The sequence below is a fragment of the Linderina pennispora genome, assembly GCF_002104995.1.
Source record: "Linderina pennispora strain ATCC 12442 chromosome Unknown DL89scaffold_1, whole genome shotgun sequence".
In the NCBI taxonomy this organism is placed as follows: domain Eukaryota; kingdom Fungi; phylum Kickxellomycota; class Kickxellomycetes; order Kickxellales; family Kickxellaceae; genus Linderina; species Linderina pennispora.
In genome coordinates, this window is record NW_024468249.1 from 2,207,443 (window position 1) to 2,220,863 (window position 13,421).

The 13,421-nt window shown below is 56.5% G+C and overlaps 8 protein-coding genes across 8 annotated transcripts; 3 read left to right on the top strand and 5 right to left on the bottom strand.

Annotated features, from left to right (window-relative positions):
- Positions 1-110: 110 nt before the first annotated feature.
- Positions 111-1,955, bottom strand: DL89DRAFT_231993 (uncharacterized protein; the record flags this gene model as incomplete). Its single annotated transcript, XM_040884918.1, has 1 exon — positions 111-1,955. A coding segment is annotated over exon 1 (1,782 nt), but the record flags the coding sequence as incomplete, so codon positions are not given.
- Positions 1,956-2,154: 199 nt separating this feature from the next.
- DL89DRAFT_264390 (uncharacterized protein) lies at positions 2,155-4,489 on the top strand. The gene is made up of 13 exons (XM_040886227.1): positions 2,155-2,670; positions 2,725-3,170; positions 3,195-3,275; positions 3,303-3,384; positions 3,412-3,525; positions 3,547-3,570; positions 3,595-3,834; positions 3,856-3,948; positions 3,982-3,985; positions 4,007-4,133; positions 4,164-4,219; positions 4,241-4,270; positions 4,292-4,489. Exons 1-13 carry the CDS (start codon positions 2,183-2,185, stop codon positions 4,433-4,435), a joined length of 1,929 nt encoding a protein of 642 aa, XP_040747756.1. The 5' UTR covers positions 2,155-2,182; the 3' UTR covers positions 4,436-4,489.
- Positions 4,490-5,062: 573 nt separating this feature from the next.
- DL89DRAFT_264391 (uncharacterized protein) lies at positions 5,063-5,904 on the bottom strand. The gene is made up of 2 exons (XM_040886228.1): positions 5,417-5,904; positions 5,063-5,334 (listed from the first exon to the last, which is right to left on the bottom strand). Exons 1-2 carry the CDS (start codon positions 5,498-5,500, stop codon positions 5,155-5,157), a joined length of 264 nt encoding a protein of 87 aa, XP_040747757.1. The 5' UTR covers positions 5,501-5,904; the 3' UTR covers positions 5,063-5,154.
- On the bottom strand, positions 5,848-6,555 carry DL89DRAFT_220323 (uncharacterized protein; the record flags this gene model as incomplete). The annotated part of the gene is made up of 2 exons (XM_040884447.1): positions 5,848-6,030; positions 6,133-6,555. Coding segments are annotated over 2 exons (606 nt in total), but the record flags the coding sequence as incomplete, so codon positions are not given.
- A 1,378-nt stretch (positions 6,556-7,933) lies between these two features.
- Positions 7,934-8,820, top strand: DL89DRAFT_18713 (uncharacterized protein). The gene is made up of 2 exons (XM_040883965.1): positions 7,934-8,085; positions 8,188-8,820. Exons 1-2 carry the CDS (start codon positions 8,034-8,036, stop codon positions 8,664-8,666), a joined length of 531 nt encoding a protein of 176 aa, XP_040747759.1. The 5' UTR covers positions 7,934-8,033; the 3' UTR covers positions 8,667-8,820.
- A 1,487-nt stretch (positions 8,821-10,307) lies between these two features.
- DL89DRAFT_280930 (uncharacterized protein) lies at positions 10,308-12,568 on the bottom strand. Its single transcript, XM_040889618.1, has 3 exons — positions 12,236-12,568; positions 11,364-12,139; positions 10,308-11,299 (listed from the first exon to the last, which is right to left on the bottom strand). The coding sequence occupies exons 2-3, from the start codon at positions 12,136-12,138 to the stop codon at positions 10,371-10,373; spliced, it is 1,704 nt and encodes a 567-aa protein (XP_040747760.1). The 5' UTR covers position 12,139; positions 12,236-12,568; the 3' UTR covers positions 10,308-10,370.
- Positions 12,245-12,670, bottom strand: DL89DRAFT_18704 (uncharacterized protein). The gene has a single exon (XM_040883963.1). It carries the CDS (start codon positions 12,576-12,578, stop codon positions 12,351-12,353), a length of 228 nt encoding a protein of 75 aa, XP_040747761.1. The 5' UTR covers positions 12,579-12,670; the 3' UTR covers positions 12,245-12,350.
- A 176-nt stretch (positions 12,671-12,846) lies between these two features.
- DL89DRAFT_290079 (uncharacterized protein) lies at positions 12,847-13,371 on the top strand (the record flags this gene model as incomplete). The annotated part of the gene is made up of 2 exons (XM_040890043.1): positions 12,847-12,903; positions 13,159-13,371. 2 exons carry the CDS (start codon positions 12,847-12,849, stop codon positions 13,369-13,371), a joined length of 270 nt encoding a protein of 89 aa, XP_040747762.1.
- Positions 13,372-13,421: the final 50 nt, after the last annotated feature.

Consider the following 13,421-nt stretch of genomic DNA (forward strand, 5'->3'; position numbering starts at 1 on the left):
GTCCAAGAAGTTGCGGTCGATCCAGACAAAGTTTGTGTTCCACAAGGAGAACTTTTGAGCATTCATGTACGTTTTATGACATTTGTTTCAAATATACCGTCAGACTACTCGTCGTCGTCGTCATCGTCCTGCACCTTGTACTCGAATGCCACGTCCCACCGCGACCCGGGCGAAGCAGCACTGACGTATTTGATGAACTTGACGACGCTGGGCTCGCGCATGACCAGATTGAGGGTGTTCCAGGCAGCCGGCGTCGTGAGCAGAATGCCGTCCTCCTCGGTGTGGCGATACACGCTGCCGTCATTCGAGGCCTCGTCGCCATCGCCGCCGTCAACGTAGCACTGGTAGCCGCCAATGACGCCATCAGCCCACTTTTCCTGGCTGGCAGCCAGGGCCAGGGTCGCGTCGAGCATGACGCCGGTGGAGCCGTCGGGGGTGCCCAGCGTGTAGTCGAGCCCCGAACGGAACCGGCGCACCATGCCGCGACGTGCCGTAAGCGCTAGCGTCGTAATGCGGTTGAGCCAGCGCGCAAACGCTCCCGAATCAAACAGCTCCTCCTGCACTGCCGCCAGCAGCCGCGACGCTTCGTCTTCAGTGTCAGTGACCGCCCCGTCATCGGTGGGCCCGGTGGATTCGGGCGTGTTGGCCGTGGCCGGAGCATTCAGGCGCATGTACCGGCGCACCACCGGCGATCCGACAGCATGCCACTGGTTGCGCTCGCCGGTGCCGTGCGGCGGAATATGCGAGCCCATCATGCCGTCGTGCTCGTCGATGCGTGCCAGCAGCTCGGCCAGAGGACTGGCTATGGCAGAGTTGAGGAAATGGGCCAACTGGATGCTGGAGTCGTCAGCGAATTTGTTGGCCACCTGCGCCATGATCTCATTGCCCAGGTAGTCTGCATTCATGTACTTCTGCAGCACCGTGCGGTCGCTGTCAGAGAGCTCCGTGATATCATCGACTGGTGAGCTGTAGGGAGCAAAGGCATCGCCGGACTGCACGGCCGAGCGCTGCGCCTTGGCTTCGATCTGGCTGAGCGTTGACACTTCGCCGTGCGCCCACAGCTTCTGCATCTGGTTGGTCGCATATCCGGGCTCGCCGGGCTGCGGGAAATGGAACCAGCCCTGGATGCTGAGCCGCTCCTTGCCCAGTCCTGCCACCTCCTCTACCGAGTGGTGGCTCTGCCCGGGCAACACCGTGAAAAACACAATCTGGTTCCACTGCGGCGCTATGCGCTTCGTCGGGTTGACTGCTGGCGCCCACGATGCATCCGATTCGCGCGGATACAGCTCCAGGTGCCCACCGTCCGCGGCGTGCCAGCTTGCCCCATCGTTGATCTCCGGATCGGGCAGATAGATGATGTACGAGACGCGCCGGTCGCCGATCACGTCGTCGTGCAGCAGCAGATGGTCGCCCTGCTTGTACCGATTCGTGCTCATGTCTGTGCGCGATCCCGACAGCGGCCCACATCCGGTTACTGTCGACACAAAGTCCCGGAACTCCTGCGAGTAGATCGCGTCCCGCAGCTTCTGCAGGTGTGGCAGCTGCCGCTTCTCCTCCTCCGGGAGCCCATCCAGATTCGCCAGATCCCCCGACTGGTGGTACTTTAGAATGTCCGTTTCCTTCAGCGTAAAGTGCAGACGCGTCAGCATCTCCGAGCGCACACCGCGCAGCAGCTCCTCGTCGCAGAACTTTTCGATGAACGCGTGCCGGTACGGCTGCGATGAGCTGAACTGCTGCGTTAGCTCGTCCACTGTGTCGAACAGCCCAGGCCGGAAGCAGGCCCGCGCGTCAAACTCTGCCGTTTCGTGCCGCGCCTTCTTCGTCTCGACAAATCCATGATCACCGTCGGCAGGCTGGGCTACGCGCTTCTTTTCAGGTTCGCCTGACACCATTCTGCTTTATGTTCTGCTAAACGGACAACAATGCGAAAAAAGGGAGCTAAAAAGAGAAGGATCAACAACGGCTTTGAGTGGCGAGCTTTTTAGTCTTGGGAAAAATTTTAGGCTTGACACACTTATAGTTCACGTGAGGGCTCCGAGAGGAACAGTGGTCGAGTTTTACCACCCGGCAGAGCTTCTGAGACACCAGCATCAGCCGCTATTTAAACCACCTGCCCCCCACTAGCCGCGATCTGTCTCTCCCATCTTTGTACTCCACTTTTCTTCTCTATTATCTCGCCACGATGGACGATGACGCTAGGTTCGCCGACATATCCCTGCAACTGCGGAAACTGACTGCCCGCGTCAACCGCCTTGAGCACAACAACATTCGTCTCTCGCGCAAGCTGTATGCGCGCACTGCTGCCCTGGTCTCTGTGCTACAGCAGTCGGCAAGTGCGCTGGGTGCCGATGAGTCTCTCACTGACAGTGACAGCGATGATGCCTTGATTACACATCCACATCCACATCCAACGACACCTTTCATAAGCCATGTGATGCAGCAGCAGCAGACATCAAGTCTAACATCAATGCTGCCTAGCACTCCAGTGGATGAGTACTCGCTGTCGCCGGAGCTTGGGCCTACCACCACCTTTAAGCTTCAAACTACTGACCACCTACAAACCAGCCCCGAGCTTTCTGCTACTGAAAGCCGTGCCCTTAACCAGCCGATGCCTAAACTCGTACCATCACAACAGTATCAGGGCAACAAGCCCCTTCCCAGCCACTGCCAGTGGAGGCTTCCAAGCTGATATCACTCGACCTAGCTGTTCTGCCAGTATCAGAGGACGAGGACGAAGGCAGCGAATTGGGCACCAAGCACATGCAGTGCCGCAATGTGGCCCCACATAATGCCTCGAGCACAAGCCGCAGTGCCACCAAGGACTCTGGTACAACGAACGGCTCTATCCATGCCAAAGATAGGAGGCAGCGCCAAGAAGAGCCACGCCATCGTACAATCCACAAGGCTGCTCGTCCAGATCCTCACCCAGCTACAAACAGGAGGTCCTCGAGATCTAGGTCGCGTCCAAAGTCCCAGGACACAAGTCATTCTCATAGATCGCTCAGATCTCGTAGTCGTAGCATTGGCAGAAGGCGCAGTGGGAGCAGTCAAGATAGAGGATACCCGCCACGCTATGGCTGCCGCAGCCGTAGTCCCGTACAAAGAGAGCGGGGGGTGGGTCGCCCACGCAGGTCCAGCCGGAGCCGTGAGGGTGAATCTTGGCAACCCCGGTCACCAACCCGTACCCGTCACAGCTCCAACTGCAGTCGTAGTAAGTCAAGAGGGCCTAGTCGCCATGAAAGTACCGACCGGAATGGCCACACAAGTCGAGCGAGGTCGTCGGCAAAGAGCCGAACCCCAAGGCAAGAGGAGGTCGTCAACGATCGTGGCTGGCGAGTCAGCATGTACTCTCCCAAATATGACCCCAACCCTGCGACTAGCACTGTAGGCTGGGCGGTGGACGATAGCAAGTCGCCGACATCCAACTCAAAGGTTGTTGCATGGAAACTCAGTACCGACATGTCTGCCATATCCCCCTCACCCGACCAAAACGGTGCTATTGCGCAAAATAGTGATCTTGGCCTAGTGAGGCGGCCGAGTTCACAGCTGCAGGCTAGCCACGGATTTGAGGTGGGAGTCGATACGGGGTTCAAGATCGACACGGCCATGGCCACTGGGCATGGCCAATGATGAGGAAGAAGATGACGACGATGACAACATAATGATGGCGCTGATGTCGCCTGAGAAGCGGCAGATGAAAGCGATGGTTAATATCCAGGATGGAGCAGGTATCCCCTTGACATACAGCCGTCTTGTGCCTGTGTGGTCTGTGTGTGCATGGGTGCCGCTCAACGATCTGTCGTCGCTGTTCCAACGCGTGTATAAGGCATCGCTGTGGAGCGATTCCAACCAGAGGCACATCAAATCGGCTGTGCAAGAGTTTGGCGAGCTAACCGCAACGCAGGTTGAAATTGGCAACCACCCGACCACGCTTTTGCTCCACAAAAAGTGCCCACTGATGAGCAATAAGGCCTACAATAGAATCGTTGCATCACAGGGCACAGAGAAACAGCTCTACTTTTACCTGGCCACCACCGTCCTGTGGCCAGTCGAGTATAACAGCTCCACCACTATATTCCGTCTGTGGACTAGTATACTCAAAGACTTTCCTCAGCGTATTCGCCCCAACGGCGGTTCAGGCGGCATGGATGCACAGATATCAGTGTTCCAGGACATGTGGACAAGCACCATCGACTGGCTGGTTCTACTAGCTGACAAAGTTATCATGCATGGCCCCCAGTGGCTGGTGGGCAAGGTGCAGGCCTGGGATGTTGGGTCAACATCAGCAGAGGCGACCTTGGACTTGGTTGAAGGCCTAGACGTAGCCGATATCCGTGGCTTGCTGGAAATACTGCCGATCCTGCTCTCAAGACAGCTGGGAAGAGCAAAGAAGCTCGACCTTGATGACATGCTCAATGGGTTCTTCAACAGGTGACTTTTTTTTTGCTGTACATGCTCATCCTAATTGATATTGCAAACTTTTATATGCCACACGGCATTCGTTATCTCTTGATCCGCTGAAAGGCTGAGGGGAAATTCCAGCGGCAGGAGATTTGCGCACAATATGTGTCCGCATATGCTGGCTCGTGTTTGTTTGGATTTCTGCTTCGGTTTTGCGCAGTCCCAGTGGCGGGTGCTAGCCATGGTAATCCCCTGTCCCTCGCCCCCCTTTTTCAATGTATGCCGCTCGGATCTGTTGGGGGGAGGGGTGCTGAAAGAAGCCATCTAGACAAAACGGACGGCTATTAAACCGACACGCAGAAGCAATTTCCAGCAGAAACCAGATCCCAGCTACTCAAAAATTAAAGCTGATGCTGACAATTTGTCCCCTATATCCAGAGTGCAGAAAGGATAACGTACAAAAGACTGGCGAAAAAGCAGTTATATTTGGTTCGGCAATAACGGCTCCTCCACCCGCTACTATCGCCCAGCCTGGCAAACAACCAAGCGCTTGACAATGGACGTCGAGCAGGAAGGAAAGCACGCGCGTGGTTGGCAGGTTCCTTCAAGTCACCGCACCGGCATTTCTCGCCTGCCCTCAGGTACGGTCCGATAAGACTGCTTTTTTCTCCTTCCCCTTTTCTTTCTTGCTTTCAACAACTTTGCCACATCTACCTTTTACACCTTTCCACATCGCTGCGCTTTTCACATGGTCTACACTTTACTAGATGCCAGCCCTATCTCTTCGCTGGATATATCGAGCCTGATATACAGTCTGTTCCATCGCCTGCTCCCACCACTGCCAGCAGCCTTGGACTGGGCCATGATTGCTGCGTTTGCGGTCGGTGGAGTTTGTCTCTCAGGCGTGGTTGGTGGCGCAGTGCTCCTGGCGCGGTAAGGACGGACAAGCCTCAACAAGATATACTTGGCAGCACATATAGGGCGTATACAATCACTAATCTCTGTCTATATTTAGGCGCCAGCGCACACCGCCGCTAGATCGCGCAAATAGTGTCAGCCGGCCACGCACCGCCAGTGCCCACCGGCGGTGCAAGACCATGGTGAGCGAGTCGACGCCGCTCCTGATGGAGTACGGGAAAGAGTTTTTTGCGACGCCAAAGAAGTATCCGAAGCACGCGAAATCGCCCAAGCGCCGCGTGTGCACAGAGCCTGCGGTTGCGGTACTAGAAACATTGGCGGAATTGGACAGCGAGACGGAGCGGCAAGACGACCCGCGGTTCCAGCGCCTGGTGTGCGAGGGATCGGTGCACAGAGCGTCGGTTGCCTCGACGGCGTGCGGAGAGGAAATGTCAGCAGAGCACGCGGCCAAGTCCCTGGATTTGCGGACAAAGCACGGGTGGCGGGACAGCGATGTCCTGACCATTTATGAGCCAAATGTATAAAGATTTACTTGAGTTTGAGAATAATACAATCCATGTCGGTGCCCGGACGGCTGCGCGCACTGTCGATGGTCTGGGCGCTGGCCACACAGAACTCCTCGGGGATGCCCGGATCGCGGTACAGGAACATGTCCAGGGACGGAATATACGCAATCAGCAGAATGTAGTGGCCCAGATACCCGTCGCGGTCCTTGAGCGGGCGGCGGCGCGAGAACCACCCAAGCAGGCCGGAGCCCATGTGCGCTGCTTCGGGCTCCTTGGGCCGGAACATGTTCATGGATTTGCTGCGCACATGGCCGCCGCGCGTGGTCCGGGCGCGTTCACATGCCACGCACTTCAGCACTGTGCTGTCCACCAGCAAAATGCCTACGTACTGGCGGTGGACCAGAAACCGCTTGAGGTCCAGCAGGGGGATGGCGATCTCGAGCACGCCAATTCCCTCCCAGCGCGCGGTCGTGAACAGCCGCTGCACACGGGCCTCGTCGGCATCCAGCTCGTCCTTGTAGAACGCCTGGGTGGTGTGCTCAGGGTTAATGCCGGCGTATTTTGTGTAGTATGTGAAGTCGGCTTGCAGGTAGTGGTTCAGGAGAAATACCAGGTCGATCGTCCAGATCGAGTCCGTCTTTGCTTGCCGGATCAGCTGCGGGATCGAGCATGTTGTGTAGCCGAATGCCCGCAGGATCATACACACACAGGCGAGTCCGCAGTCCCACGAGTCTTGCTACAGGGCAATTGCATCGATTAGCAAAAGTCTGGTTTGGGCAGTAAGAGCACCTATGTCGTCGGGAGCAGTTCTCTTTTGCTGCCTACGCCAGACAATGGCTTTCATAATGCCAAAGAATGCGGCGGCACGCCTCCGCTAGCATGCTAGTAGGCGGGCAAGCCGGGCAATTTCCCAATAGTTATGCAAGCAAAGTTTGACCGGATAGCCAAGGAGAAACTAGTGAACCTGGGCCCTGACTTTTGTACCCCTCCCTCCTCCACCCACGCAAACCCAGTTGCGTCTGCTTACCTGAAGAAACTTGCGCACTGGGTGTAGCCTTGATATGCGCTCCAGGTCGGGCATTCTATGCGGTAGCAGCTTCTCGACATCCTGCCTACTTGCTGTCAGTGTTGCCGGCGCATCCACGCTGACCACGGTCGATATGGAGTCCACAGTGACATCTGTTTGTCGCCGCGGCCGACCCGTAGGCTTTTCCAGCTCTAAGCAGCACTCGCCGGGTGTCAGCGTCGGCGTGTCTGTTACCCGCGGTGACTGCGAGTAGTCCTGCGGTGCAGATATGGAGCGCTGTGTCGACGGGGTCACTACGATGCTGACTAGGCTCTGCAACTTGCCTATGACGCCCGACATTTTGCGTAATGGAATTCGGAAAACTATGAGCTGGAATAAAAGCAGGGAGCAGCAAAGCTATGAGTAGAAAATGCAAAAAAGGGGACAGGAAAACCAGGCCAAGAGTCGCCACTGGGCGGATTTCAGAAATGCACGCCTGCCTTTATTGTCGTCTTGGCATTTACATCACGTCACACGGCCAGCAGCAGCCTGTCTCTAAGGAACATCCGGCCACATAGCATATTCTCTGCCCGACCAAAGAACCAGCCCTCAGGTCTCCCTGGGCAGCCAGTGCAGGCTGGCCGAAATGAAAGACCCACAGACCCACCACATCGCGCAAAGATCACCGGCAGGCTTGCTCACGTTCTCCCTCTGTTTGCCATTTCGGAAGTTCGCAAACGAAGATCTTCCCCTGCCAGCAAGTGAACCTTTGCCATCACTGCACAACACCACATGCATGTGCAGTGTCACACGCTTACAACATCTACCAGCGGTGCTTCTATTTTTCCACCTACTTGTTTTTTTTTTTGCTTGCGTGCCGCTTACGGCCAGGAGATGCAGTGCCCATCGCCGCTTGCTACCTGGCCAGCTACTGCGCCATGTTTGATTTTCACAATACGCCTTCACGAATTTTTCTGGAATGGTGGGCACCCTCAACGCTAGCTGCTTTGCGGCTATATAAAGTACGCTGCGTGGCCCTCCCATTTTCCTCTGCCCGCCTCTTCTTTTCCCTCCTCCTGTTCTTTTTCTATCACCTCCAAACCAGACAGTAATATACTCTGATACTTTTCTTCCTTAGCCTATGCTTATGAACGACATGCCCATGCCTGTTGGCATGCCATTTGAGCCGTACAACAAGAACCATGTCATGGCGATGCGCTACATCAACCGGGTGCTGGTGGATCGATGTCGCAGGCGAGGATTTGCCTGGGGGGCTCGACTGCCACGACGTCGTATATGTGTCAGGACTTGCCCGAACCCGCCCGGGTAGTGCGGCCGGGGATGCTGTGGCCCCAGGGCCTGTTGCTGCCGAGCGAGACGCTGGTGCTGGTGGTCGACCAGTACAGCATTGTCAAGTACGTCGGCTGCCTCGAGGAGCGGGTGCTTCACTAAGGCCCGCGCAAAAAGGACACCTCTGCCCAAAATGGGGGCTGTTTCCAGCTCGGCACACTCCCTCCGCGCGCCCTTGGAGCCCACGCGACTCCGCAATAGCGCTGGGTCTTGCCTGTGTATTCGGGGAGGGAAGTATATCGCCTGCCCCACCTCTAGCCGGCAGCTGGCTTCCTACCTATCGCACCGGTCATGTCCACCTCCATTTTTATTTATTTCTCCTGCCTCTTCTCCACCACAGCCCTATTTTTTCGGTCGCTCCACAGCTCCCATCCATTGCCTGGGCCGGTGAGGGTGCGGTAACCGGACAGCAAGGCAACAAAAGCGCAATCACTTTGGATCTGGTCGAACCCACACCTCCTTCCGTTACGGAGAATTTCCCATGAAAGGCACATCTTCGGATTTGCCTTTGCACTTCGCCTTGATGGCTATCTTCTTAACACAGCCTCCATTCCTTGTACTTTTCTAAGTCTGCTTGTATTACTGGTGTATATATACGCATCCTTCCTCTCCCTCCTTGGACACTGGCCCTCACCCCATGCAGCCATCCATAAAAAGCCTCATTCAGCTCGCTGCCTTCCCCAAAAAACATTTCTGAGGAACCAGCCACCTTGAAGCCTGTGCCCACACAGCAGAGCTGGGTTGTGCTGACAGGGATTTGGCGAAGGAGAGACATCGGAAAATATTCTCGCATCACTCAACACAAGGGAAGGGTCGGAAGATTCCGTGTTTAGTCATTGTTGCGGTCTGCACCCCCACCTCGGCACTGAGCCAGGAAAGACGCCTTCCGGGTATAGCGATGGTGCGTCTGTGTGCCATGTGATCCAGGTGCCGCTCGTTCGCAGCTCGGCACTCTGCCTTTCCTTTTCTTCCTCTTTCCTTCGCATTTGCCCTGTTTTGAGAATAATAAACCACAGTTTCCTGCCGCCAACTGGGTATCACCATGTGTAGCATGTGCAACCCAGAAAGTGCCCGCCTTTCATCCCTGCCTCTATGTGTCCTGGATGCTCGGCGAATCCAATGTCCGAAGGGGACACATCTCTGGCACATGATGCAACATTTTTCGGGAACAATGGCCGCTGTGCATGGATTGCCACGAAGTGGACAGTGCGGCGTTTGCATGTCGGATGTGTCAAGGCAGCGCTGGCATTTGCTCTCTCCAACGGTGCTATGTGTGACTGGAAATATCACAAGGGTTCAGCTGCGTTCCGGGGAATTTCGGGTGGAGTTGAAATGGGGTTCTTGCTCAGAGAAAGGAGAGAAAAGACAGTGAGTACAGGGTCCGAGGTGGCAGCACATACACCCAATATGACAAGGGTGTCTTTGACTTGTGTGTAATCGTGACATCACGTCATGGGAAGATACTGCCATTTCCTCAAAGGTCCGAGGCATTATCGCTATTGTCTGCAGCAAGATTTGGGTGCCATCCTTATACGCCTGTCCCGAGATGCTGGCCATTGGTTATGCTATTGGCATTGATGCTGGTCATGGATGGCGTGCAACAGCCAAAAGGTTGTGTTTGGCTCAGTTCATGATGGTAGTATGCTGGATAATTAAGTTGTGTTTAGACTACCGGATGTGAAGAATGTGCTAAAAATATACATGTGAGACATTTGGCAGTAAGAAGAATACAGAATGGTGCCATTTTTAAGACAGGTTGGAAGCACTGGCACTCGCTGACCATCTCCGCAGAGCCATCCATATGGCAGTGGCAATGGCTGCAGCAATCGCAGGAATTCGCAACGATACAGCCAGCTGCGGCGACACCTTGCACCACACGGCATCCAGGACAAATGCAACCGGGTATAGCACTAGGCTGACAAAGAAAGCAGCCAAGGCGACCCGGTCAAGGCGCACAACACACACATCGCCTTGGGTGCTGAGCGAGCTCGGCATGCGCCACGCAATGCAGGCGACGGTCCACAGGGTCCACTGTAGCTGAGCGGCCAGCGAGATTCCCAACACGCTGAACGTATGCGAGTCGACTATGAAAATGAAATACAGAGATGAACCAGGGCGCAAGCTCCGGGTGAGCCAAGACCCAGGACAGGTAGAGCGATGTGATTGGGTCGGGTGCCACCAGTAGGTCCTCAGGCTGGCTGTCGCGGGGGTTCATGAACCAGCCGACAACCTGAGTCGGAGAACTCGTCGCGCGGCGGCACGGACTCGAACAGCTGGATCAGCAGCTCGCGCAAGCGCTCGGTCGATAGCTTTTCGGCAGATTCGGCAGGCTCATCGACTGGCGTGATATCTGATGTGCTCGACGAGGCGTCTTCAGGGATCGTCGGCGACGTATCAATATTGGGCACGCGCATGGGCTGCGAAACATCGCCAACAACGGTCGCGTCCGATGCCACGCGCCGGCGCCGGCGCTCAGAGACCGGTGGAGACGCATCGGGAGACAAAATTCCTAGCGGCGATGGAGGCCTGGGATTGCTGATCTCAGGAGCCTTGGGCTGCCTGGAGCGCTTCGGCGACTCGCCAGCAAAGGCCGCATGGGGGATATCCTCGGTCTCCTCCAAAAACGACACAGTACGCACAGCCATGTCCATCTTGCTGTCGATTCGCTCGAGCATCACCGGGTCCTTGACGTCAGTTGCACGGCGCGGTCTCTGGCGGTGCAGTTTTGGGCGGCCGCGGTTGACATCCAGCGAGGCATTCCGGCGGGCGGGCACCTGGGATGTAACCATGTCAGCAGAACTCTCGTTGAGGTTCGGAATGAAAATGTAGGTTGAGCGGGTCTCGCTGTCGTCGCTGCACAGCTGCACGCTCATCCAGGCATCGAAGATGCGCTGGTACGCCTTGTCGCGGCGGATCAGGTTGGTGAAGATGTAGTGGCGGCAGCCAACGGCCACAGTGAGTGCGTTGGGCCACAGCCCCATGGTCAGCTCCTTACTGACCCGTGTGATGTCGCTCAGCGGCAGGCGGATTGCCGAGCGGTGCCACGGTCGGTGGCTCGCGCGGACTTTGGTCGGACTTGTGATGGTCTCCGGATTGTTGATTGTGGCGTCCTCCCAGGCTATTGACAGTTAATAGAGGCTTATCAGTCTTGTGTACGGAACACATTGGTTGAATCAGTTGACCGGATATGTTTGAGACGACGGCTGGGTGTAGTGCTGGCTCAATGGCGTCTGGGGGCGCGAGTATCCCACCGCCGAGTTGATGGACGTCGCGCTGCCAGCGCTTGATGGGCGCGACATGGTCGATGGGCGCGACCGCTCGCCAGACGCGTAACTGGCGTGGCCCAGCGACAGCCCAGGTGCCGCCAAAGTAAAGGTACTGGTCGGTGACAAACAGGCGGCCATACCAGCGCACGCCGGCGTGGTCCAGCGTGCAGGCAAAGTCGGCAATGCTGGGCGAGCATGGGGCGTCGGGGAATATCTGCCACAGCCGACGCCAGCTCTTTGAGCTCTGCCCAGCGCCCGAGTCGGTGTCGCTCATGCCGGCTGAACTGTCGCTTCGGCGGCTGCTCACGGTGCTTTGCCGGTGTGCGCGCGCCCTGGTCTCGGCATCCACAGGGTTCGCCAGTACTGCAGCCCCTGGTGCTGGGGCCGGCAATGGCTCGCGGGAGCACTCGCCCGGGGCTGCCTTGCCGATGACTGGGGTCCGGACGGCGGTGGGCGGCAGAGCCAGTGCTGCCTCGGTCAGAGCTCGGCTCTTTCCGAACGATATCCGCCGCGTGATCGTCACCGCCCGCTCAGCCAGCTTCATGGCGACGCGGCCACTCGCCTTGTTGGCCGCCTGTGCATGCATGGCGGTCACAGGAGTCTCTGCATCTTTCGATTTGGGCCGGTGCAGCCAGCGGAGATGCCCCTTGCTGCGCGATGTCGCTGGGGAACCGCCTGCTGGCGAGGTCATTCTAGAATTATGTCAAGACCAGTCGTCAGCAAAAAAAAAAAACGTTTTCCCAAAAAGAAAGAACTGGGCGAGTTGTTCTACAGGGAAGACCACTTACGGTTTATACGTGGTGTGGTGCCCAGATATCTCTTGTTACAGAGAGTGGAGTTGCCAAGACCTTTCTCTCTGGAACCCGCCCGGGGATATCGCGTGCAGGGGAATGGAAATAGGATCTACCACAGGGGGAGGAGAGTTGGTGCGCCGATTGTTGGTTCGCCGGTATATTTTGTCCCCGTGTGCCTGCAAGGAACCGGAGGTATATGATAGCTACTAGAGAAGATGATAGTGTAGAAGCACAAGATGGCAGTGTGAGGGCAGTCGTGGAAGAAAGAGGAAAAAGAAAGCCAGGCAAGTCGGTGGATAAGCGGGGAGAAGAAAGACCAGGCCAAAGAAACGACCATGACCCTGTGTTTATTCGTAACAGGAAAAAAGGCGGAGCAGTAGGTTGAACAAGCACCCACCCCCTATTTCCGACACATGTATTCTGCGAAGCGCAAGAGAAGCTCCAGCGTACAATGGCCACCGCCCATTCACAGCTTCCAATTCGTCGCTTTGTGTCCTATTGAGGCTATTCGTCCATGAATCATGTGGGGCCATGGCCACATATACGCTGATAGCCGGGAGCAGGCAGAGAGGCGTTCACTCTGGCTTGCTTGCCTGCGGCAGCCAATGGCTCCATTGAACACTGGAGAAAAGGTCAACCGCTATGCCAAGGTGACCAAGGGTGTCAGTGTGACGGAGAGACATCATGCCTGCCCGAGAGACCTGCATGCCATCCATGTGTGACCCGCGAGTCCTGCGTGTCCTTTGACTCTGGCCGCATGCCCTCCCCTCTTTGCTTCTAGCTCCTCGCAAATGTATATGCATTCCCATTTTTAACACCCATCGAAATTAGCCACTTTATGACAAATGCAAAATAGCAACGAAAGCACTCCGCTCCTTGCCGACAGTAGCAGTGACGTAGAAGCCAGGCGCTCGCAGTACGTGCCACCGCCGCAGCCTGCAGTGCTTGTGCGCGTTGACGGCACAGGCGTGTGCATTGACGGCCATGCGCATGCGTGGAAGAACCGCTACCCAAAGTCGCTCTGGGCCTTTGCCTGCGTCTGCCTGCCGTGCTGCATCGGCCCGCTGTACTGCTGGTCGCATCCGCAGCGTGAATGCACAAAGTGCGGCATTGTGATACAGAGCCGCTAAGAGACTCATCAAGCCGAAGGCGTCGTGGATCTTATCTGGCTTGCTGGCGA

What these genes read in the sequence shown, in the direction of transcription:
- DL89DRAFT_264390 (XM_040886227.1), top strand. Translation starts at nt 2,183, where the DNA reads ATGGACGATGACGCTAGGTTCGCCGACATATCCCTGCAACTGCGGAAA. An exon ending in CCCCTTCCCAGCCACTGCCA is followed by an intron (nt 2,671 to 2,724) that starts GTGGAGGCTTCC and finishes CCAGTATCAGAG; the next exon opens with GACGAGGACGAAGGCAGCGA. An exon ending in AGGCTAGCCACGGATTTGAG is followed by an intron (nt 3,571 to 3,594) that starts GTGGGAGTCGAT and finishes ACGGGGTTCAAG; the next exon opens with ATCGACACGGCCATGGCCAC.
- DL89DRAFT_264391 (XM_040886228.1), bottom strand. Translation starts at nt 5,500, where the DNA reads ATGGTCTTGCACCGCCGGTGGGCACTGGCGGTGCGTGGCCGGCTGACA. An exon ending in GCGGCGGTGTGCGCTGGCGC is followed by an intron (nt 5,335 to 5,416) that starts CTAAATATAGAC and finishes GTCCGTCCTTAC; the next exon opens with CGCGCCAGGAGCACTGCGCC.
- DL89DRAFT_18713 (XM_040883965.1), top strand. Translation starts at nt 8,034, where the DNA reads ATGTCATGGCGATGCGCTACATCAACCGGGTGCTGGTGGATCGATGTC. An exon ending in CTGGTGGATCGATGTCGCAG is followed by an intron (nt 8,086 to 8,187) that starts GCGAGGATTTGC and finishes CTGTGGCCCCAG; the next exon opens with GGCCTGTTGCTGCCGAGCGA.
- DL89DRAFT_280930 (XM_040889618.1), bottom strand. Translation starts at nt 12,138, where the DNA reads ATGACCTCGCCAGCAGGCGGTTCCCCAGCGACATCGCGCAGCAAGGGG. An exon ending in CGTCGTCTCAAACATATCCG is followed by an intron (nt 11,300 to 11,363) that starts GTCAACTGATTC and finishes AACTGTCAATAG; the next exon opens with CCTGGGAGGACGCCACAATC.
- DL89DRAFT_18704 (XM_040883963.1), bottom strand. Translation starts at nt 12,578, where the DNA reads ATGGTCGTTTCTTTGGCCTGGTCTTTCTTCTCCCCGCTTATCCACCGA.